Source organism: Melanotaenia boesemani, chromosome 22 (genome assembly GCF_017639745.1).
Source record: "Melanotaenia boesemani isolate fMelBoe1 chromosome 22, fMelBoe1.pri, whole genome shotgun sequence".
Taxonomy (NCBI): domain Eukaryota; kingdom Metazoa; phylum Chordata; class Actinopteri; order Atheriniformes; family Melanotaeniidae; genus Melanotaenia; species Melanotaenia boesemani.
The window spans coordinates 24,161,155-24,186,079 of NC_055703.1; the positions used below are offsets into that span (position 1 = coordinate 24,161,155).

At 38.2% G+C, this 24,925-nt stretch overlaps 1 protein-coding gene across 1 annotated transcript in view; it reads right to left on the reverse strand.

Annotated features, from left to right (window-relative positions):
* igf2r (insulin-like growth factor 2 receptor) overlaps positions 1-24,925 on the reverse strand; it is a 43,452-nt gene that overhangs the window by 4,195 nt on the left and 14,332 nt on the right. The window contains exons 10-49 of the mRNA XM_041975297.1: positions 23,569-23,672; positions 23,068-23,232; positions 22,708-22,851; positions 22,394-22,543; positions 22,135-22,272; positions 20,841-20,991; positions 20,546-20,714; positions 20,350-20,465; positions 20,020-20,179; positions 18,874-19,050; positions 18,693-18,788; positions 18,479-18,580; positions 17,709-17,871; positions 16,574-16,747; positions 15,963-16,109; positions 15,099-15,277; positions 13,736-13,823; positions 13,350-13,562; positions 13,097-13,227; positions 12,874-12,977; positions 12,489-12,619; positions 12,148-12,356; positions 11,248-11,374; positions 10,941-11,072; positions 9,744-9,903; positions 9,119-9,227; positions 8,439-8,520; positions 8,189-8,322; positions 6,749-6,898; positions 6,488-6,646; positions 6,182-6,392; positions 5,841-5,993; positions 4,685-4,919; positions 4,254-4,396; positions 3,928-4,045; positions 2,997-3,143; positions 1,667-1,851; positions 945-1,131; positions 695-838; positions 545-614 (exon numbers count right to left, since the gene is read on the reverse strand). Coding sequence (XP_041831231.1) covers positions 545-614; positions 695-838; positions 945-1,131; positions 1,667-1,851; positions 2,997-3,143; positions 3,928-4,045; positions 4,254-4,396; positions 4,685-4,919; positions 5,841-5,993; positions 6,182-6,392; positions 6,488-6,646; positions 6,749-6,898; positions 8,189-8,322; positions 8,439-8,520; positions 9,119-9,227; positions 9,744-9,903; positions 10,941-11,072; positions 11,248-11,374; positions 12,148-12,356; positions 12,489-12,619; positions 12,874-12,977; positions 13,097-13,227; positions 13,350-13,562; positions 13,736-13,823; positions 15,099-15,277; positions 15,963-16,109; positions 16,574-16,747; positions 17,709-17,871; positions 18,479-18,580; positions 18,693-18,788; positions 18,874-19,050; positions 20,020-20,179; positions 20,350-20,465; positions 20,546-20,714; positions 20,841-20,991; positions 22,135-22,272; positions 22,394-22,543; positions 22,708-22,851; positions 23,068-23,232; positions 23,569-23,672 — 5,857 coding nt within the window. The remainder of the gene's footprint in view (positions 1-544; positions 615-694; positions 839-944; positions 1,132-1,666; positions 1,852-2,996; positions 3,144-3,927; positions 4,046-4,253; positions 4,397-4,684; positions 4,920-5,840; positions 5,994-6,181; positions 6,393-6,487; positions 6,647-6,748; positions 6,899-8,188; positions 8,323-8,438; positions 8,521-9,118; positions 9,228-9,743; positions 9,904-10,940; positions 11,073-11,247; positions 11,375-12,147; positions 12,357-12,488; positions 12,620-12,873; positions 12,978-13,096; positions 13,228-13,349; positions 13,563-13,735; positions 13,824-15,098; positions 15,278-15,962; positions 16,110-16,573; positions 16,748-17,708; positions 17,872-18,478; positions 18,581-18,692; positions 18,789-18,873; positions 19,051-20,019; positions 20,180-20,349; positions 20,466-20,545; positions 20,715-20,840; positions 20,992-22,134; positions 22,273-22,393; positions 22,544-22,707; positions 22,852-23,067; positions 23,233-23,568; positions 23,673-24,925) is intronic.

A 24,925-nucleotide genomic window follows, 5' to 3' on the forward strand; every position in this document is an offset into this window, starting at 1 on the left:
AATTCAGAGTACAGCCTCATTTAGTCTTAAAATTGTGTTTTTGGTTGAAGCTCAAGCAAACATTTAACAAATAAGAGATTCCTGCTTCTAAAACCCTAAAACAAAAATTAAAAATTGTAAAATGTGGCTCTTCATTTCCTCCAGTTGAGTTTTAGGGATGAAGACATGGAGGATGGAGTGAAGAGAGGACACAAAAATGGAAAGGCTAAATAAGCAGTTAAACAATGGTTTGAACCTTTTCACTGTACAGCACACAATGTTGTGTCCTTCTGACCTCATCCTATCTTACAAAAATGTGTGTTAAGTTACCAGAGAGAACAGGATTTTCAGAGAAATGGGGCCACTCTGCAAGTAAGCTGTGACTGATTACAGTATTGCAGGCTGCGAGGACGGGAGTGTGACGTGAGCTGCTGACAAAGCAAAAGGTCACACGCTACTGAATCAGATGCAGCTTCTTTTAAAAGCAAAATCTAATCTAATGTATGTAGCTAAATAACATAAGTTTTCAGCTGCGTGTTTGAGACGATCAGTTTGATCAACAAACCTTGGAATATTTATATGACACTTGGTTTCTTCTTCTACAACAACCAACAACCTTCTGCATCACCAGCTCCCTGCAAGGAGACAGAATGATTAAAGAAAGGTATGAATAAAAATCTACTGATGAAAGAAAGAGCAAGCTGAAGATGCTCACCTCCTTTCTCTCTTGTAGAGCAGAAGTCCCAACAGACAGACAGTTAAACCTACTAACAGGAAGCTCAGCACCACCCCCACCGCCTGGCTCCGTGGAGAAAGCGTTGCATTGCTGCCACCATCGTCTGTCTGACGATCAACAGTCCTGCAAGGCAGTCAGGAGAGGACACGTTTGTCTACTTCTGCCACATGGAACAAAAAACTAAATAAAAGATATTTTTCATGTGGAATTTAGAGCAAAACTGACTCACGTTAGACCGCACACAGCGTTTGTGTACCATACAAACAGATAATGGCATTCATCAGTCTCCATCATAAACCTGGGGATGCCGACGCCTGCCATGGGGTTGCAGTAGAAATTGATGGTGGAAGAGACGTTTTTGGTCTTCTCTTTACCACACGGGGAATTCGAGGGTACATTAACGTCCAAGTTTCCTCCTGAAGAAAAGCACAGCATTAACGTTCGTCTGCTGTTAATGTGGAATGGTTGAGTGGAACAACAACAGCAGATCACTAAAAGCATCACATTCATGATAACACTAAGACTGTCACACTTGACTTATTATAAAGGCTAAAGTTAGCATAACGCCATAAGAAAATGCTGGAATCAGCCCTTTGAATGCATCATGCAGTGGAGGGTGGACTATAATTAGTCATGTTACACATTGCCAGGCAGATATACCGAGTGTAGGTTAAAATATGCCTCCGTGCCATGTCCTCATTTATTCTATAAACTTCCAGATGAATTTACAGCCACATAATGTACAGAAATAAGAATTAAAGTAAATTTATGTTTATTTATAAAAAAAAAAAAAAAGCCTGTAGCTGTCATATTTGTGCAGAAAGGATTAAAAGTTTATGTAAAAAAAAAAAGAGAAACAGGGTCCGGTAAATTTTTTACAAACAATCTTTGATTTTTTTCCCCATTTACAATGACGAATGATTTAAGTATGAAATGAATTACATAAATTACCTCTGATGTAGTATGTGGCTTTCTTAGAGATGCCAATTCTGCGTGTGAAGGATCCGTTCAACTTGACCTGGCAGATGGTGGCACCAACACAGCTGGACAGGGAGTCGTCGGTGATGCCTGACAACTGGATGTGGTAGATATATTCGTCGCGATTGGTACGGATGTCTCCAGATGCCTGATGGTGGCTTAAAGAAAAATATAACAATGAATTAATATAGTATTTAAACTAGGAGGTTTTCCATGAAAGAGGTTTCAGTGCTGGTTGGTAGCCAGAACTAAATTTAGAACTGGTTCTTTTTTTGTTTTCACCACCGAAGCACAAGAAGTGTTTCTAAAATACTGTTGCTAAGAGTTGCATCAACTGGAGTCAGAGACTGGGGGCAGGGATATGGAGACTAACCAGAACAACTCAAATGTTATGATGACCATGTTTAAAAATCTTAAACATTAAGCTTAATTAAAGAGAGAAGACTATACCAGCAGAAGAAAGTTTTATACCCACCAGTGAAGTTTGTTCATGCTGCCCAGTGAACGTATACAACATCTTTATTGCTGTTTCAGCAAAATTTATAAATAATGTTTAAAACTTCCTTCATAATTATTCATAATTATTGTCATATGTTTTAAATTTGCCAGATAGTATTTACAGATCATTCTCTAAACCAGCCTTTCCCAAAGTGGGGTCCCAAGATAATATAGGGGGTCGCCAAGTCGCTATATATACATATATATATATATATACATATATATATATATATATATATATATATATATATATATATATATATATATATATATATATGTATAAAATAAATTATTAAGGCTATCAAAATTTAGACATTAATGCAAAGAGATTAATCTGTTAAATTAACGCTTTAATTTTTTTTTTTTTAAGTATTAACCCATAAACAACAAAGTTTCTACTTGTGCAAACATTTGCTACTTACTTTATAAATCTGTACCTAATTTTCCAGCTGGCATGTTTATAAAAGCTGTGTAGAGAACAATCTAAACAACATGAGCGACATTTATAAATGCTGTTCAGGGTTTGCAAAGAGCAATCACAAACCTCACGTTAAAACAGCTAGCGATATGAGGACATTATTTTTGCAGGTAAATGAGACAAATACTGTTTTGTGAAGATAAATGTTCTTTTAAAAATTAAGAACACACTTTCCTGATTTAGAAAACTAAACCAGTTCTTTGCTGGTTCTCTGTAGAACTTATGTAGAACTCTAGCATCTATCCTGATCCACTTCCTGGACCAGTTTTATCAAAAAGTGTTACTGGAGAGTGCACTGCGAGAACAGTGAGTGTTTTCCTGTATTACCTGAAGTAGACCTCACCGAGGCTCAGGCTAACCCCAGTTTCAGGAACTTTTATTGTCCCGTTCACCATCTCCACTTCACGCTGCTTCACCGCACAGGCCAAGCGGGTCTCCCAGCCAATCACAAACTCGCATGTTGCTTCATTGGTTCTGCTCACACAGACAGATCAGAAACACAGAATATTTCACACAGTAGTAATTAAAACTTTGAAGACAAATTTTACCATTTAAGACAAATTTAAGAGTGTGGACCCAGGCAATGTGCCCGGCTCATGTAACCTACTGAGAAATATGCAATGTATCTGAAATGATGCTTTAAGAGGAAATTTTAACTTTGAAGATAAACAAACTGATCTAACATTAACTAAAAGTCTGAAATCCTCCACCAGAGAGTAAATCAGTGTTTCTGTAAGATGTGATGTATCATCTGTGTCACGTATGTTTAATGAGACACAATCATCATCACTGTAAACACCCAGCACTTCAATTAATAATTTCTCCCTTAACAGTAGTTAAGTTTTACATTTCCTGTGTAGTGTTAAATTATTTGTTTTCAAATCAAATCAAACTTTATTTATAAAGCGCTTTTCATGCCACAGGCAACACAAAGTGCTTTACATTTAAAAACATTTATGCATATTAAAAATAAAACAAGCCTTTACATACATCAAAGTAGAATTTCATAACAATAAAAACACGCATTAAAATCTTTCACACAGTCACATGCACACAAATGTATACATACACAGACACACACACACCAAGCAGCCCTCTTGACTCTCTAATTTCTGTCTCCAAACTGAATGTAGTTATAAAATACTAAAAGTGATAAACATCTGGCCTGATGCTGCTGTGAGGAAACAATATCAATATTTTGACTAATCTAATCTGTAATTTAGCTAAAATGAAAGAATGATATTAATCAGGCTGTTACCTGATGAGTGATGGGTGTCCAAGTGTGGAACCACAGCTCAGCTGGATCACCGTTGTGGCCTTCACGTCGTTTCCACAGGCAACATCTCCGTCTGAATACCTGACAATGATCATTCCATCTGTAGAGGAGGAGAAATCTTAAAAAATAAAGCTGCCGCTGGTGCACTGCTACATTGCTGTTGGAGGTAAAATGCTTGTAAAATATTCGGTTTAAGGAAAATGTTCCAACTTTTGTGATACTAGAATAGTAAAATGTATCTAAATGCTGAAACTCAAATATGGCATGTTTAAGTTAAACATAATAACGTATTTGACTTGTCTGCCCACCGGTGTAGCTCATCTTCTGAGTGTAGACTCGACCCAGGGTCTGGGTCTTCGTCTGTCCCGCTGAAGAGTACCGGCACACAGTTGCTCCCTCTGGACAGTTTAACAGTCCGCCGTGGATGCCCTGACACAGGTTGATGAAATACCTGAGGCCACATAAACAAAGGAAAGTCCCACATTTATTTAGATCCAGGGCATGCAGACCCATCTTACAGATGCAGGCAAGTTATATTTGGTATGATTCCTGCTCCACCAACTTAACTTATTCCTGTTTTTCAGGAGTTTTTCAATCATTTTTTCCTTTGACACTTAAAAATATAAATATATTGTTTAAAGAAGCTAAGTTATGCATCTTAAATGAGCAGAAATTTGAGGCAATGATGAAAAAAGCATAATTACACAAAAAACATATCACGGCCTAAAACGTAACTTACGAATATCCTGCGTTGCTAAACTTCCAGGGCTCGGTGAGGGAGGATAGAGATCGTAAGTCAAACGTCCGATGCTGGCTGACCAGCTGGCACTCCATCTTCTTCGGGGGACAAACGACGCTTGTGCTCCACTGGAAGGTGGCTGAACATCCGGCCGTCTCTGACAGCAGCTCTGGGGAGCCGCGGCCGGCAGACTGGTCGCAGATGAACAGGATGGAGGACTGGCGCTTCCCAGAAACTGGGAGAGACAAAAATAGAAGAGCTTAATAGATTTGATCAAAGTGATGGAAAAGGTAAAACAGTGGGCCAAAGATTCTGCTTCTGTTCAAAAGAAGGTAACAGATAATACACTTCCCAATAAAAATGGATCCTTTAAGATGTTATAAGGTTATTTTCCCCAAATTTCTCACTGTAAATACAATCTCTGGATATCTGTAATTGTGCATTGCAACCAATATTTATTTATTTATGGATTAATCACGTTTTAAAAAGATCCCTATCTCTACAATGCTGCTAAGAGACGTCTATTTTGACCCAAAAATTATGATTCAGCCAAACCCTGTCAGTTTTCCTAAATCAGAGCCTAAACTGAAAGTAATGTCTATTCAGGAGCAAAAAAAGATCAACAATTGACAAAAAAAAGTTATACAGCAGTCTGAAAAGAAAAAAAATAATGATCTGCTATGGCTGGAATAAAGCCAAGATTATGTTTTTGATGCACAGTGGCGTCAAAAAAGAGAATGATATGCAGATGAGAAAAGGCTTGTTCGCTGTTGATCTGTGTGTTATTTGTAGAAAGTATCTGTTAGTAAAAAATTCAGTTTTTTTTTTTTTTTGCCCTTATGTATTGATACATTAATTTTTGCAATACTTTAGCCTCATAATCTGACGGCTGAGGCCGTCTTGTACGGTCTGTGTTTTGACTATCTACATTTTTACAAAAAAAGCAAAAAACAAAAAACAAACAAAAAAAACAAAAAACAATAGGCGGCACAAAAATAGCTTCTTTTTTTAAGGTTTAAAGCAAGGATGCACAAGATTCCTCTTAAATAAAAATGAATTTTCTTTGTTTTGACATCTATCTGAATCCCAAAACCAAAAACAAACCGGCACCATCAAATTTCAAAGTACAGAAGATGTCTGTGTAAGGTTGGAAAACCTGTGCTGCAGCGGCCCCACTTCTGGTCTTTGTCATAGTTGGCAGTGGTGGCGCACCACTTCTTGCCGGATACCATTATTGCGTCAGTGCACTCGTTATATGACTTTCCCTGGGCGATAAATGGAAACACGCACACCTCACCTTCAGCGGTCACTAAAACACAGAGACATAAACAACTTGTTAAGTTTGTTGTTTTCAAGCTGTGTTTTTCTCTGGTTTGATTAAAAAGTTAAGTTGCATGTCGGTTGATTAACTTAGCATCATGGAAGTATCTTCATTTTTTTTTAGGCTGCACACAGATGTCGTCATACATGTCAGCATCTGTCACAGCAGGTTCTCACCTTGTGGGCAAAGATCTCCTCCTCCATATTTCATCAGCACTGCCTGCTCCTCGTGTTTGAAGTCCATTGTCATGGCCTTGCTGATGCCAAATGAATAAGCAGACCTTTCTGAACCGGATCCAGACACCTGGCAGACTGGACTCTGCTTACAGGCCGGCTCGCTCACCGAGCTGCAGATATTGATGAGATATGTGCCAGATTTCCCTGGAACCTGGAATACAGACATTCAGGAAAAAGTAGGAATTAGATCTTATTTTTTTTCTGATGCAACGACACAGTGACAGAACAAAAGGCAATAAAGCTGACCTGGACTTCACTAGAGAGGGGTGCCAGGTCAAACGTAAACTGGAGCTGGGAGTCTGTGAGCTTGCAGCCACTGGTGTTAGTGGCATCTGAGCAGACTAGAGGAGTCGCCCACTCAAACAAATAAACACAACCCTGGAGTCTCAGCATCTGTGGAGAGCCCTGGATGCAGGTAGAAGGATGACAGCTTTTATTTAAAAAAAAAAATCCAGACAGAAGTAATGACACATGTGTGAGTACTAAAATCAATCAGTGCTGACGGACCAGCTCCAGGCCTCTCTGGCAGGTAAAGATGATGGTTGAGTTGTAGTTCTGCGAAGGGTCAGCAGCACACTTTGTGGAGCTTTGGTAGGTGATGGACACTTCCCCTGTGGCACTGTTGAGCTCTGGGCCGGCGGTAGTTCGTCCAATGTCCTTCAACATAAACAATGAAAGAAAAAAGTTATTTTAAGGTTATAAAAAGATAGAAAGTATGACAAAAAACATTTAAATATATTTTTAGCCCTGTTTTATTGGAATTCACAATATTTTTACTTAATTCAGATCCTACAAGCTGCACCCAGATTATTTAACATATGTGATTGGATCCCTCGTACTAACAGTGTTTCCCAGTTCTCTATTCTGGACCACCACCAATTTAGGAAGGAAACAAAAACAATGCAGGCAATTCTTATTGTTACATCCATCTCAAAGTATCTAACGAGCCCACTATCACTCTCCCACCATCCCTTTCTGACTTTTTATGCATAAATCTTCATCTTCATCCACCTAAACCCCATTATAAAAACTGTACACCTGGTTCATCACATGGCCAACACAAAGATAAATTAGACTGTTCACACACCTAACATATATGATCTAGTAAACTTTTCATTTTAAAGATGACAAGTTTACTCTTGCTGAACTTGTTCATTCTACCTGCTGAGTTACAAAGCCTATATTTCATCAAGCAGGCATAAATAATGCAGCTCTGACACTGCACTGCCTGCCTCTAAAACTCCTCCATAAACCTGAGGTCGCTGAGGATTCAGCTGCAGGCATGATCATCGGATTCCTGCCAAAATACTGTCGCCTCACATCAGAGCTGCCCCCACCCCTGGAACACTTTACATAACCCATTTCTTCTCTTCTCCTTTTGACTTCCAAGCATCACCATTCCTGCCTTTTTAATATATCAAACATTTTTATTTATTGATAATTTCCTTGCTATTCTTAAATCTAAATTAAACAGGTACCTACTCCTTTATGTTTGTCTTTATCTGATTGTCTTTCTTTCTTTCTTCCCTGCTCCCATATGGTTGCATAATGTCCCATGTCCTTTCTTTTAACATCTGCTATCACAATAAAAAAATAAACAAATAAATACATTTTCTTCCTGATCCACTGTCATATGCACTCTCTAGTCTGTACTGGTAATAACTTTAATATAAATATAATACTGTAGTATACTACTGCTTTGTTTTGTGAAATCATGTTGGAGGTGCTATTCCTGCTATTCTTAAACGGCACCTCTAAATAAAATGAAAATAATTAAAATAATTTCCTGGTCTGCAACCAAGATGTTAATACAAAAACAAATGTAAAAAAATCTCCTTTACAAATATAATGTCGGCTGCCTTATAGGTCGGGTCATTTATAGTAACTGATCAGTTTTTGTATTTTCTGAGAAAAGCATTAAGATGAGTATTTATCCTCATTTCTCACCACAGGTGGTCCAACATCAGGATCCATACAGACAGCTGCTCCAGGTGGGCAGGTGACCCCTGGGATGGGGTTCAGAGGCTGGCAGACGTTAATGTAAAAATCTGGAGATCCATCACTTTGATCCAGCGCATCATCTAAAGGGAAGGTAATGGAGGAGAAAAACAGAAACACCTGGATAAATGTTGCATCATGGAAAACAATTTGTTAATTGTTCTGGATTTGCTCCCATGTGAAAGCTTGGCCCACCGACCTGTTGCTGTGTAGTATCCACTGACATGAATGAGAGGAGTCAGGTCTATTATAGAGGAGCCATTCTGGACTGAACACTTTACCTGAAGAAAAGAAATGCATCTGGGTCATGACACACTCAACAGGTACAAATTCATCCACCTTCTGTACTGTAATGTCATTACTGCTTAATTCACTGCACAACAGCTACAAGTTTTCTTCTTTTAACCTACCAAGTCATCTCTTTTATTACTATCTAAACATAAATCTGAGAGAATTTATACACATCTACAGCTTAGAAAATATAAACCAACATTCCTGCATCCTTTGATGTTCTGTCGTGAAATCGTTAGAAGCTGACGAACCTTGTTCTGCTCTCTACTCTCAACTTGAAATAGCAAATTTAGTGTTTATATGTGAAGGAATGTCACACGTTCTTCACTTGAATGTGTGGAAATAACCTCCAAATATAAAGGTCACTCTCATTTACAGTATCACATAAAAATTTATAACCTCACAGTGAACATATCTGTATGCATGTTTTCTATCTACACAGCTGGTTTCTGAATCATTTGTAAGGCAAATACAAGAAGATCAGTCACTCTCATGAAATCATAAATGAACATTTTAAAACATTTGTGTTTCAAAATAAATAAAGCCATTCACAGTCAATGGAGTTAGAACACAACATCAGATACTTACAGGCTGCTCACACACCAGCTGTGTGTGGAAAGAGAAGAAATGTGTGCAGGTTTCAGCGTTTGAGTCTATGAGGACTGGCTCTGGTGGGGATGAACCCATGGTAGGTGGCCTGTGCAAACACAAAGCAAATGTTGAGAACACACTTCTGAACGTGTGCACATCGGTCAGCTGAAGAATAGATGCAGCGTTCAACGTTATGTTGACAATAACTTTTCAATATATTCTGCAGCCCTGAGATACATTTCTGGTGTTGGACGGGTCATTTATCTAAAACTAAAACAACTACTGGAAAAAATGTCTTAGACAAAATGTTAAGTCACTTATTTCTCCCCAGTATGCTCAAATAACATTTACAGAAAAGTTTTTAATATTTACATACGTTTCCCTAATTAATAATGAAACATTTTCCCCTCTGTTAAAAAAAAACATATCTTTTCTACATCTGGTCGAATGAGCTTTAAATGGTCAGTATAGAAGATTTTAAACCACGATTCATTTGCACATCTTAAAACGCATGTGAGGTTGAGCAAAATCTTCATACTTCAGCATGTACTTGGAAAAACAGCACAGGTAATAAATGTGAAACCTAACAGGGAAGTCAAACTGCAGTCGAAGGAAGAAATACCTGCAGATGAAGTGGATGACCGTTTTGTGTTTGAGGTTGGGGTTTGCTGAGCAGGGACTTCCTCCTTCATATGTCAGCTCCAGCACATGATCCTTGTATGAGAGTTTTCTGCTCACCTGACCCCCGCTGATCACATTATTGAAGTCCTTAATACACACAGCTAAAACACAAGCACAAAGAGATATTAGAACATGTTTAACTTTAACTCTGAATACGCAACTTGCAAATAAATCATGTTCAGACAGATAAAATCTGACTACTTGAGATCAAATTTTCTTGTTGTTTCGGCTTTTTAATAAGTATGTTAAAAAAGTGAGTGACATTTAGAGTTTAAACATCAATTGTGCTGATCATTGCACTGATAATCCAAAGTGTCTTTTCTCGACTTAAAGAGGATTTTCTCAATCTTGCACAGAATGAAAAAGTATCTTAATATGAATTATTGTTCTCATTTTCAAAAACCAAATCTTTCTAAAAGTCTGGATTGAGCAAGGAGTAAATGTTTCAAAATATTTGCATAATAATAACTATGTATTTACTTATCATGGTCAATTATTTGAGAAGTACTGTGTGTCAGGTGTCCCATCAAATTTCCTTTCGCGCTCTGTGAAGCACTTTACACACACGTGACGCCTGTCCTCTGTATTTAATAAGACATCTGAATGCGTGAGCATAAGCAAACAGTAACCAGAGGAGATCTACACGAGCGATTTTCTTATGTAGGGTTTGTATGTGCGTTCAAATGAAAATGGTTTGATAACAGTCCGCAGGTGAGGAGCTCTGTTGTTACATGAGATTTCTTTCCCATAAAGCCCAATTTTTAATTCATCTGCAAGTTGATAGCTATGATGCAGCAAACTTGCACTCTTTCAATTCAAGTACTAATCAATACAACTCTCTATATGAAACTATGAAGTTCTACATGCAGTTTTGACTCATTACAGTCTGTTTTAGTAAAAATGATTTGTTTTAAATTGCAAATCTGACGTTTTTCTGTGACAAGCAGTAGACAAATGACCTTTGAGCCTTTGACAGACTGAGGAAAGATCAGCTTGTTTAATAGATAAGCTCATTTCATGCTCAACTTTAAGAGTTGAACTCAAAGTGTCTCCTCATGAGCTGACTGAGCCGCTAATGCGAGTCTGTAATGTGTTAATTTTTCAATGATTACTCCACTCAGTAAGTGGAGATGCATACCAGTTTCTGGGCTGCATCCAGCGTTGGACACATTTCCACAGATGTTCATACGGAACATCTTCCCGTTATCATTATGATCGTGCACAGTGTAACCTCCATCCTTCGTCAGGGAGCTCAGGTCAAATAAATGACCTGCAGGAGAAACATTTAACAGAATATCGTTGAATATCCAATTTCAGACAAGTAAAAGAGCAGAAAACAAGATGCGGTTAACTAAAGAGTACAACCTTATTTCAAGTCTGGGACTTTGCAACAAGAACAGTGCATGTGAAGTATAAGTGTAGTTTGTGTGTGTATTGTGTCTCACCTGTAGCAGGATTCGAGACTTTGCAGTCGTCATGCTGGGTGCTGCTAAGAGGGCAGGCAGCAGCTGTTGTCCAGACGAAGTTGTAATCACATTGCTCAACCACAGAGATCAGATCGGGTCGGGAATCCTAGGTGGAATATAGAGATACACAAAAGTTTTCATCTGCTTTTTTATTCATACATAAACCTGTTTTTATGACTGCAATGCCCTGGTTATCTTACAGAAGTTAGCGATTCTTTTTTTAAAACTACTTATAAGCAGTGAGCATCGTTTTTTGCAGCCGACAGAAATCAGAGCACTCGTGAAGAAACAAGGGAATTCTGATGGGGAGCAAACAACTACAGAAAAGTTCATTTTCTCCATAGAAAATCACCTCACACCTCTGAACACACATTAAATAGTTGAACACAAATCTTTATTTTGTCACAGTTATCTCAAGCGAAGAATATCTACGTTGCTTTTTATCATTGGATGCACGATGGCATCAGCTGTGCTGATTCTTATATATTTAAAAAAATGTCAAAATTAGTAAAAAAACCTGGAAAAGCATAAAAATAACCATCTTTTAGTTGTTAAAAGTGAGCTATCCAACAAGTCTAAGGAGGCTGTTAACTTGGATTTTCTGTCTGCTGCTCACTGCAGGTTAGATCCTGAATGCTCTTAAGCCCAGTTTAGAAGCAGTTATGGTACAAGGTCTAAGCCCAGCCAGACAGTTCAATTTGTTTCAGTTAACATGCAACTCATGTGACAATCTCTGATCTCCCAATGAGCTAAAAAAATAAGAGTTAAGTCAAAATAAAAAAGGTTTTGTCTCAACTTTTTCTGTGAGATAGGGATCAAAAGACCAACATTGGAGGATCTTTTTTGTCTTTATGAATATAGGTTCACTGAATCTCTCACCACTCTGTCTTTGTCACACTTGAAGTGGATAACGCTGGTCCTGGTCCTAGTGCTGCTGCCGCTTTCGTCTGAACAAGCCTGGCCGCCAGTGTACTGAAGAACCAGGACATTTTTGTCCAAAGTAGGGCCAGACTCCACCTGCCCCAAACTCACATATTTATCTCCATTCTTCATGCAGGCGGCAGCACTTGATGGACACTTCCATGAGCCTGTAGCAGGATGAGCAGAGGTCAACCTTACATTTTCACCTGAACTAGTTCAGGAAGAGAACATATAATGATTCAAATTAGACGTCATAGCATTGCATTATGCTGCATTAAGACAGCAGCGTGCACACTGACCTCCTTGCTGCACCAGCGACCGGCAGACATTGATGTAAAATTGCCCTTCTGAGACCTGATTCGAGTCCACCTCCCAGTTACGAGAGTCAAGAGCCAGAGAAGAGAGGTCATACGAAAGGCCATGACCGTTACTGAGGACAGAATAGACAAAATGAGCAAAAGTTAACTGTAACAACTTTCTATGGGGATTTTGATGCTAAGCATTACTCAAATAGTCACTTTCCCCCACATCTCTAAGCACAGAGTAAATCGATTATTTTGGAAGAAGACTATAAATAGTTTTTTTTCCTTTTTTTCCGAGGAAACTGATCCTCAAAAACTTTGATACCATTAAACTTGAGAAAACATCCACATTTTTAAGCAAGAGGAGAGTGTAAATGGTTACTTGTAAGAGCAGCTGGTGGATTTGACTGGGACGCAGGCCAGTGCAGTGGGCCAGCTGAACAAGTAGGTGCAGCCTGGGGTCTCCTTAATAAACTCTGGTGCTCCCTGAACAGATGAAAATGCAAACAAACCAGTTTAACCCAGTTTCTGGTACACTTGTTACATTTGTTTGTTTTTTTTTTTTACAAGAAATCACTAAAAACCTGGATACTAGTTACACTTACAGGATGTCTGTCAGGGTGGCAGGAGAAGTAGATCTCGGTGGATCTTTGGTAAATTTTATGACAGACATCTCCGCTAGTGTAGTTCAGGATGATTTGATCCCCCACAAAGTTCAGGACCTGGTTTGCCATTCCTACATGAAAACACGTGTTTGTGAATATACAAAAATAAATAAAAAAATACTACAGTATAAACATAATAATTACACAAAATTAAGATTAAAGACTAAAATTTTTTTCAATCTCATTTTCATACCTGCTATCTTGTGCTTGTTTTTATCCTCCACCTGGCAGGAAGACACAGATTTGGTGCTGGTGCCTTTATCTGTGCAGACGTCGCTCTGGAGCGCCCCGCAGACTGACAGGTGGTAGGTGTACTTGCCTACTTTGATGGGGTAATCGATGCCCTTCAGAGAGCTGAAGTCAAACTGATAGCCAGTCTTTGGGTCACTAACCAGACAGTTGTCCCCTGGGAGGAAAAGTTCGAATGATCTGTAAAAACTTTATTGCAGCTTCTGAAAGAGTTGATCTGACTTGTTCAAACTTTGGCCTTTTGTGTTTTTTGGGCATTTTGTCTTTTGTTATTTGATTGTCCGAAAGTTTTAAATATTCCTCTCCACACTGTCGAATAGATATCTTTACCTCGAGACTTCCTGATGGCGCAGGCCTCAGATGTCCTCCAGATGAAGACATATTCACAACCATCTTGACGGTCAAATGTGGGGGAGCCCTAGAAAGAAAAAAAAAAAAAAAAAAACAATCACACATTAATGCACAAAATGTTGGCTTAAAATGGTAAAACTTCTTAGATGTAGTCCAAACCAATTTTTCACCACAGATACATTTGGTTTGGTTGTTATTCAGGTATATGGAGAGCAGCTTCTGCACAAGTACACTATATGCTTTTACATGGGATGAGCTTTAGAAAATTACAGTCCGTATGCCTAAGAAAACTTAAAAGACAACAGAATTTGCATTTATGATGTTCTTAAATGATTTTCCCAGAAAGGAACAATAAAAAAAAGGTTTTGATTTTAAATGATTTAAATGGATCCACTAGGTTAAATTACCAGTAGAATTGCCAAAGAAGATAGAAGAGGCTTATCTACCAAATCTGAAAAAATAAAAAGATTTTCTTTTGTAGCGCTGTACAACTATTACCATTTGTGGCATTAAATAAGAAGTTATCCACCAAATCTGATCCACAAAAAGACAAATAAATAGATTGAGTAATAAACTGAGTACAACTGACCACAATATATTACTTAAACGAACTGCGTGGGCCTCTCTGGGGCTGCACTACGTTGGTCCAAAACTTAATTTGAGAAAGGAAAGTAACTTTACATCTGAGCAAACAAGAATTACATGTGGAGTTCCCCTGGGTTCCACCCTGGGGCCTCTTCTATTAAACATCTACATGCTCCCACTGGCACAGGTCATTAAGAAAAACAACATTAGTTACCATAGCTATGCAGATGACACACAGTTTTATATTACAATGTCACCAGGAGACCGAGGCCCCGTACAGGCTCTTGGTAAATGCATTGAGGAGATTAATGACTGGATGTGTCTGAACTTTCTTCAGTTAAACAAAAACAAAAATTAGGTGCTTTTCTTTGAAGCCAAAGAGAAAAGATTAAATATCTCTACAGAGCTTCAGTTTATACACCTAAAAAACACCAACCAGGCCAGAAATCTGGGTGTATTGATGGACTCAGACCTAAACTCAAAAACACATTTTGGTAAGACCAAGAAAGTGGACCATATCAGTCCAGCTCTGAGGTCTTTACACTGGCTGCCTGTTCGTCAGAAAATCGACTTTAATTGTCTGCTGCTGGTCTATAAAGCTCTGAATGGTTTAGGACCAAAATACATCAGTGACCTCTTGACCCAATATGAACCTAACAGAACCCTCAGGTCATCTGGATCCAGTTTCTTATCAGTTCCATGTGTCAAAATCAGACACGAGGAAGCTGCATTCACCGGGAGCTCTAGTAAAACTTACAGGATTATCATCACACTGGAAGATGATGCGTGTTGAGTAGCGGGACGAAGTACCACACTTGTCTCCGTTCTGGTACACGATGCTGACAGATCCATCATCCGCCACCTGCAGGCTGGACTGCACATATCCCAGGTTGTAACTTTTCCCATCAATTACACCACATGAACCCAAAGGACCGACTGCAGGGAGGATAAAAAGTTGTTGTTTGATTAGTTTCTTACTTCCCAGATCTGGTATTTTTTCTGATTTACTGATGTACTTCATGCATCTAGTTTTCAAATTATGTGCTACAGGGTTATCACAGTGTACTGTTATTAACAACAATCATTGTATAAAAAGTATGAAAAATAAATATTGTATAATACACATTTTATATTTTGTGGTGAATTTAAAATAAAAAAAGAAAATATAAAACTCAAAAACATAGATTAAAATGTGTGATTGAGGTTTTCTTTTATAGCAATATCATTGTCATTTATACTTCTGTATGAAATGATCTTGTAGTGAAAATAAAAAAAAAAAAAAACATAATAAAAAAAACATAATAATAATAATATGATACAACCAACCGTATTTGATAAACAGGAACCAGTAAAAAAAAAATAGCTGTTTCATGAGGGAAAAGTCCTATCATAATTAAGTCAGTTATTTCAGCCATGAGATGAAGCATAATCAGTACGATGTATAATTATATAAATGAGTTAAAATACAGTTTTATATAAAAATAATCACCCAACTCAAATCAGACAAAAGTTAAAATTCTGTTGTGCAAACGAGAGAAACTCATAATTCTGCAGCTGCTAAACTTGACATTTTGTTTAATTCCTTTTATCTCATGCTGGTCTAAACGTCTAATTTTCTGACCTGGACAGTCCTTCAGAGTCGGGAGGGGTTTGCACACATTGATGTAAAAGCTGCGGGATGTCCCTGAATCTGTGTCAATGGGAATCCATGGGCTGTCATCTTCGTTTCGGATCAGGCGACTCAGATCGTACTCATTTCCATGTGGATCTAGAAGGAACGGAGAAAATGTTTAGCTTTCTTTTTAATCATTCTGCTAGTTCCATTCAGCTTTTCTGTCTTACAAATAACACCCTGGACTCTGACAACCCCCATCAACACTTTTTACGCCCTCAGGTGCAAGCACACAGTCACTTTAACCAGACGATAAGCTAACTCAGTCTTCTTTTTCTGCACTATAACCGTAAACATATACTGGATTGACTGTAATTTGCCATGTCTATTTATTATTTTGTTTTGTTTATTGGTTTATATTCTTGTATTTCTTGCACCAAGGTTTGAGAAAACCGTAATTTCAATTCTGTTTGTCTTGTACACACTGCAAAATTAACAATAAAGCTGACTTTGACAAAATATAAAATCTTACAGTAAAACTAGTTATTGCAACTGTTCTGCAAATACTTAATGTTTCATTATTTTCTGGTTATACGCAGACAAAGTGTGTGTGTATGTACCAGTGATTCTGCAGTTAACCGGTGCAGGCACGCAGGTCAGGGCAGTGGAGAACTCAAAGTGGACGTCGTGGATCACGCGGCCTGAAGTGCTCATGTCCTCATGTACCAGTTTTAATGAGCCAGGGTGAGAGTTTGGATCACACACAAAATTAATCGTGAAGGTGTCCCGGGCTGCTGATGGACAGAATAAAGAGCATTGTGAAGAAAATATTCAGTAATTCAGTTATTCAAAGGTTTATTTAGATACAAATACATAAAGCTTAAAACATCTGTCCAATGCAAGCATCAAAGTGTTTGGAAGATGCCAATTTCAAAACTTGTCCCTAATTTACCACAGTCTTTATCTGTTATCTTCATTTACACGTAAAGGTTTAGATTAAACTATAGTTGTCATGACAGTTACATCATTTTGAGATCTTTGTGGACAGATATCAAAATAATTTGTAATATATATAATATAGTGCACAGAGTTAGACAAGGTCTAATCAGCTGGAAAGCAGAGGTTAAATTACTATCTGCTGCTGTGTGTGGTGACAAGTTTATCATTGATCATCACCATAACTGATCATGTGTGCAGACAAGAGGATGAAAGCCAGATTTATAATGCAGGACAAATACACTGATGCACTGTAGAAAAGCTGCAGCTTCTTGCCTAGCTTGCTCATTTCTACTTTCTAAAAGAAATACACGCTACGATGTTCCAACATGTTAAATACTGTAAGGGACAATGGTCTGATGGAGCAGTTTTCAAAGTCCTGGAGGAAAAAATACTCTGTTGTTCTCCTGAGAAAGACTTATGCACAAGACACATAAGACTTTTATCTTACTATGTTTTATTTCCAAAATTTCAATATATATATAAATTTAAAAAATATATATATATGAAAAAATTAAAACTCCCAATTTAGTTTAACCGTTATTTAAATCGGTCCTGTCAGTTTGGATTAATATTCAGCTTCAAGATTAATTAGCCACTTCCCAAAGAAATAAATCTGTGTTGAGGACCAGATGGTTCTCCAACTGGACTAATAGTTTCCAGCTGATTGGTACGATTCAATTACCCTGAAGTGACAAGATATATGATCGCTTAATATGAACACTTCCTGTCATTCTAAGGTGTTTGTGGCTTTGGTACCTGTGGGATCGTCCAGTGGCCCCTTGTATGTTAGTTTGAAGATGCCATTGGTGGAGTACTGGAGGGTCTTCTCCACCCCCACAAGGCTTGTGGGCTTCCCGTCTTCCAGCTCACAGCCGGCCATACCCTGTCCACATTCTGGTGCATCTGAGCAGATGTTCACCTGCAGGGAAGAGAGAATAAACTGTTTATTTTGTAAATGAAAAACAGTATTTATATCACTAGGAACTAACATCTTATTATTATTAAAATACAACCCAATACATTTTATATCCAAAGAACAATGGTGTTCAACGGTAAAACAAAAACAAAAAAAATAAAAAAACTGGAAATGTAGAAAAAAAATCCCTGCAAACTCAAACATGAATAAATTAAACACAAGGGATTTTTTTGGGACAATCAAAAGAAGGAAACAAACTCCACAAAGTGCTTTAAGTTAAAAAAAAAAAAAATGAACAGTTAATTTTTCATTTAGAATGTATTTTATTCCACATTCATTTAATGCATTTCTGTTAAAAGTTTAGCTTTCCAGAGGTTTATGGGCTATATAATAGTAAATTTGACTGTGATTCTATGAAAATTAAAACCTGGTCTCCTTTATTATGAATGAATAATACATTTTAAATTATAATTTTTGCTTAAGTTAACCTTTGTCTAGCTTAAATAACTTTGCCGGCTTGTGGTCATTCTTGTGGCTTGTGGACGTCAGCAACACATTTAGGCTGCATTATTGAACATTTGGATTAGTTCTATATTAATGTGTGTCTTACCAGGAACTTTTTGCCATTTGCAGTTGTACTGTATCCAGTCTTAGAGGCTAAAAGCTGAAGATTGTATTCAAAGCCAGAGTTCGGGTCGACCACTGAACAGCTCTGAGAAATACAAAAAAAAACAAAAAACAAAATTTTTTTTTCAACTAATTATTTACTACTTTCATAATCTATATGCAAACATTATATATGAGGTTAAAGCAGGTGGACTTACATTGTTCGTCGAGGTTTGGATGGCACACGCTGCCCTGGTCTCCCACATAAAGCTGGCGGTGCAGTTCTGGTTCATCAGAAAACGTGGTCCCATTGACTGCCCAGAGTGGAGCACAAACACAGTCACATCATAGAAAAATGGAGAAAGTTTAACATTAACACAATGAACTCAATTAACTTACAATAGTTCCTCTGGAGCAGACCAGGTGGATGCGTGTCGTGTATGAGAGCTGCTGGCCCTCCGACATGCAGGCAGAACCATCAGTGAACTCCAGCAACAGCCGGTCCCGTCCCTCTATGATCGGTCCTCGTTTGGAAATCCCCATGTTACTGACCGAGACCACCTCCTTTGGAGAGACCTGAGAGCACGGAGGAGGAAATGCTGCTTTAGATACCATTTACATTTTGCACTGACTCACAAACAAATGGTCATAAACTAGGTGCTTACACTCAATGTATGAGGATGAACGAACAAATAGCATAGAAGAAGAGCAATAAGTCAGTTACAAATGCACATTATATTATAGATTTGTTCCTATTTACTGACATAGTTTGGCCAGTAGGAAGCAGTATAGGCTGCATTACACATGGCTGCAATAAACAAAAGGAAAACAGATTGCTTATAAACAAAAATCTCTTTGGCCAAATAAAAAAGACAAATGGAATTTAGTTCTAAAAATAATTTATTATTTGTGTACCTACAATTACTCCTTAAATTCATATGACAGTTGTGTTACTGATCATATGTTTGTCTGGTTTGCAGGCTTTGTAATTCTATGAGACATATAAGTAAATCCTGAGCAGCACAATGGTTCATTTTTAATTTTGGTAACTGGAACCGCATCTAGTTTATTCTATTAAACTTATGTACTGGATATCTAAACATGTAAAAACCAGCCTCACAGGCAGATATTTTACAAAGTTTACAGTCAAACCCAGTTCAAACAGTGACGGAAAAGGAGGTCAAGCAAAGCAGCTCATTGCTTGTTACTCTGATGCCTCCTGCTTCGGTGAACACTTTACAGCCTCTGAGGTCCACTTAACTAGAAGAGACAAACATTCCCTCCATGTATAAAGTATTTCAGAGCAGTTTTTAAAAATGTGTCCATCTCACACAACCTCTATCTTCATCTCAAAAGCTGTGTACACCTGAGGAGTGAAGTTACTTAAGCATGTATTACTTTTAGTTGTCAAATCTGTATTTCTTAGTTTCTGTCACTGTGTAATATGCTCTCATCCCTTCCTATACCTCGCCCTTCACTAATAAAGCAGCGACTCTGATTTAGCCAACAATCGCAACCATTTCTACCTTCTGGTTGCTTACAGACCTGCTCAGTTATGTACTTCATCTCGCAGACAGATGCATCGCGGTCGCAGCCTGGTACCGGGTTGATGGGCCGACATACATTGATGTAGTACTTTTTCAGGTTCGATGTGTCAGTTAAATCCATCGTCTGCCAGTTTCTACTGGATGCAGGGTGTGACAGGCTGGAGGAAGAGGGAGACACAGGGCAGGTAATGGTGGTGGTGAGGAGGGTGGCAGATTAATGACTATCATGTCATGCTTGTTTTGGTAGATTCATTCTTGCTTTTGCGAATACTTAACATTGTTTTATGTGTTTGTTGCTTTGTGGATGGTTAAAATAAACATATAGTACCTGGATAAGTCGTACTGGTCAAGAGTGTTGGGATCAGTCACCAAACATTCATGAGGTCTTTCAGGACAGGCGTAGGATGTATACCAGCGGAAGTTATACGTGTAGTTGTCTTCAATCTGTATTCATACATAGTACATCAACGACATGTAGAGAGTGAGCTTTAACAATTGAAGGAAAGAGGAAAGAGGAGTTTTACCTGGAATTCCGGTTTTCCGGGTCCAGCTTCTGGGTCACAGAGAAAGGAGATGAGAGTGGATCTGTGAGTGTGCTGCCTGTTGTTGTACTGGGAGCCGTTCCTGTAGGTCAGCTGGATCAGACCGTCGTAGTAGGACAGATGGGAGTTTGCCATGCCAAGACTCCAAGAACTAAAGAGGAAAGGCAAAAGGCAAACACATTAAGGTTTGAGTGGTTAATGCTGTGCTTGTGGGCAGGTATTTGTCAGTATATGCTGTCAGTATATGCTGTCATACATGCGTGTGCTTCTGTCCTACCTCTTTTCCACCTGACATGCTCCAGCCTTCTCAGGACATGTGCCATATTTGACGGGAGAGCAGACGTTGATGTAGTACTCATAGTTGCCATTGGTCAGGTTGTAGTAGCCACCGTCAGGTTTAGTGAGAGGCGAGAGGTCGAAAGAGAACCCTGGGGGTGTATGAATGAGTCAGAGGATAATTAAAGACAGGTTAAAGAAATGCACATCAGGCCTGGTTTTATAAGATGAAAAATCTCTTGAACGACAACTGGGGCTTTTTACTTTACACATACCCTGATGGACTGCTGTGACATCAGTTGACTGAACTGTGTCTTTATATTTAAACATTACACAAACAGGTTAACTTCCTATTCCAGCCATTTCAAGTTGCTTCAAATTACAATAAAGACACAACAGGACGTGATGCCCTCTGAGCTCAGTCAGACGGAGGCAGATGTAGTGATTTCTTAAATTTCTGTTCTTACTGCTCTCTTTCAACATTTGTTTTAGAATCTCATTCTCCTCAAAAGCACCTTTTACGTTAAGCGGTCTTGACTGGCAGAAAGAGGTGACATCTGCTCTGGAGGAGGCACTTCTTCCTACTATAAGAGCCTGAAGTGACCTTCTCTCTTCTGTCCAGCACCTCTTCTCACTCTCAGAAGCAACCCGTCAGACAGCAGGTGTAGCTAGCAGGCTAGCAACACTGTTCAGAGAACGAGCTAACTGTTCAGTCGCTTTAGCTACCTGGTACTGCACAGCCATTCTGAGAAACCAGCCAGGCTGTCATTAGTATTTCAGAGAACCAGGGTTCATTTCTTAATCTTGACTTTAAAATTAGTACTGATAGTTGTTTTCCCTGAGTAATGAACAAAAACATACAGTGTGTATCCATTTACTTTATATATTATTAAATTATGTATGCATGCTTTTTTGATACAATCCTACATTCATTTATTCTTTAGCAATTACCATATTTATTTATTTTTTATTTTTTTGCCTAATTACCATTCAACAGTAAATACAAAAATAGAAATGGGAAACATAAATAAAAAATGAGTAATGAATTTTTGATATTACTGAAGAAATATATAATTCGGATTATTTATTCATTACTGTTTTTGGCATTTTTGGTTTAGACAGGTGAAGCCTGAAGCCTCTTGGTTCATTTTTATGTTTGAGGAACATGAATAGATCAAAAAACCCTTAAACATTCATAAATGTTCAATAACTCTTGTTTCTTTGTAATCTTTCATTAGCACTTCACAAGTTTAAGCACAGGCGACACTGTTCAAACTTGTTTGTGCTTGTCGTACCAGCCTGAGGGTCCTCCACCCTGCAGTTGTCTCCTTGAGTCTTTGAAAGGACGCAGGCAGCAGCGGTGTACCACTCCAGCTCATAAACACACTGGTCAGCCGAAACGCTACGAAGCACAGGGGCACTCTCGAGATCTCCTGCAAGCAAGTTAAAAGAAAAAAAAGACATATAAGCACCAGCAATATCCAAACAAAACGGAAAGAACATCTTTGATGAGGAATATTATTTAATATCTACTTATCTCACAGCTGAACCCACCTGGTTTGCATTTGAGTGTCAGAATCGTTTGGATCCTTTTATTGTGACATAAGCTTCCATCAGTGTACACTAGTTTGATGTCATTTCCTATTTGGGTCTTCTGGGGAGATGAGAGGAAGCTGCCCAGGCTGGTGGCAGTTTTATTCTTATCTGGATCAGAGAGACACAATCAACTACACTGCTCATGTTCACTTAAAGAAAAACAGGATTAAAGTCTTAACTGCACAGTGATGTCATGTTATTTTGAAATAATAATCTGAAATAATTAAATCCCATGAATCATTAAAAATCTCCTTTCCTGTGTAATAACTTACCCACAGCGCAGATGGAAGCTTCCTCCGGGCAGCCAGCAGCACCTCCAGCCTGGATAACTTTGTGGCAGATGTTCAGGTAATAACGAGAGTCTGACTTTGCAGATTTGGCATCCACTGCCTCCCAGTTCGCAGTAAAATCAGACCCTAAAGCATTAAAAAATTCTCAGTTTGCAGGCAACAGACAGCACGATGCTGAACACATGCAACACTGAGGAAACACAAGGTATCTATAACCTCTGATATTAGATATAATTGAATTGAAACACAGACAGATAACTATTTTATTGGTTCAATAATTATGTTAAAAATGTCTTCATGTTAAAGATGGACTTAATCTAATTGAGAGTTTTATAAACCCACCAGGGTATCTTGTGAGAGGTGAGAGATCGTAGCGTTTTTTGCCATTTGTGACCTGACACAGCAGATCCTCCTTCTCTTTGACGCAGGCGAAAGCCGTTTCCCAGTTAAAATAGTAAGTGCAGTCCGTCTCCCCAGCAAACACTGGATTCCCGTGCCCATTGTTGGCTGCAGAAACAATCAGAAGAAAGGTGAAGTTGTTGAATACGTCACATAATTCATATAACATTTTTTGCTGAATAATTTTCTTCTTCCTCCATTAAAAAACAACATAATTTATATTCTATTTTTCCAAGTGAAAACAGAAAAGAACTTGTTTTCTTTCAATACAGTATTAGACAGAAATCCCTACGTTGATTCTTTCTACCACTAGATGATGCCAATGTGATCAATTTCCAAATTTTACTTTGCCAGTGTCTTTCATGTAAAGCTGATTATAAAAAGCAGATTAAACTGCTCAGTAAACATCATTCACTGGTGAGAGTCATTTGAAACCTGTCTCACATGCAGTCTTGTTGCACTCAAAGTTGATGATGGTCATTCTCTGGAAGCCAGTGGAGCATCTGTCGCCATCTGGATAGATCAGAGTCAGATCTCCATCTGAATACCTGCAAAGGAGCAAAGCACAGGGAGGAATGGGAGGTTTGATTCACTGTAAAACATTTCAACAGTGGCTTAAAATGAAAGAAACTTGGTGTAGCTCATTGCTGGGGCAATTAATATTTTTTAATTAGCTAAAATACAATAACCAACCACTTATAACTAAAAGATGTGATAAAATCTGAAAATGAACAATCAAACAGCTTTACCTGAGCGCTACCTCCAACACCAACATTTCTTTTAATCGTCAAATAGTGTTTGATCTGACATAAACATGACTGTAGAGCATCTAAAAAGAGGTTTATCCCAGAATAATGGCCAACTAAAAGTTGTGGATGACTCACAATTACATAATAAATTAGTCATAATCATATACATCAAATATACCTTTTATAACAGATGTAACTGTTTTACTCCACTATTCACACACCCTTTAACAGCCTACTCTGTTTGGTAGAGCAAAATTTTCACTGATTATAATCAACATTAATTGTGGAAATAAACCTGCCTGAGTCATCTTTACCACTAGCTTTAGGTGAGTAATAAAATAAATAAAATGAAATGAAATAAGTTCCAATAAAATAATTTCTAAATAAAATTATATATTAAATAAAACTGATAATAGTAAATAAATTAACAATAAAAATAATAAATGCAAAGCAAATTCAACGCAAAAGATCAAGCTGGTCCGTTATAGCCTTCATGGTGTATGTACGTCACTTGAGGTGCACATTAATCTGTGCAAACCTACACATATTTTTCTTGTATTAGGAGTTACCACTAATGTGAAAAGTCTGCAACCAGCCCACAGTGGCAAACCGCTGAGACCGTTGAGGAAATGGTAACTACCGCTACAGAAACGGTAACTGCCGTTGTAGCGAGAGTGGCTGGCCTGGATCTTAGCGTTTCTCCATTTCTCTCTCTCTCCCCGCCGCCACCCTCCCCTCGCCCTCCCCCTGCTTGTAGCCGTTGAGAACAACTGCACAAAACTGACGTTACTCCATCTGCGATCGACTAGTTTTGCCTCACGTCAGGTCCCAGATGTGTGGCACAAAAGTTTGAATTTCAGATCTGAATTTGAATTTCAGATATGAATTCGAATGTAGAGAACCGGACCTGAACTATGAAAATTAATTAGGGAAAGAATTTTTTCAAATACAAAAGTTTCAACTTTACCAATATACACATTAAAAAAAACAAAGATTCAATATCAAATATGGTCATTTGGATTCAGTTTTTTAAAGCAATTATTCAAACAGGC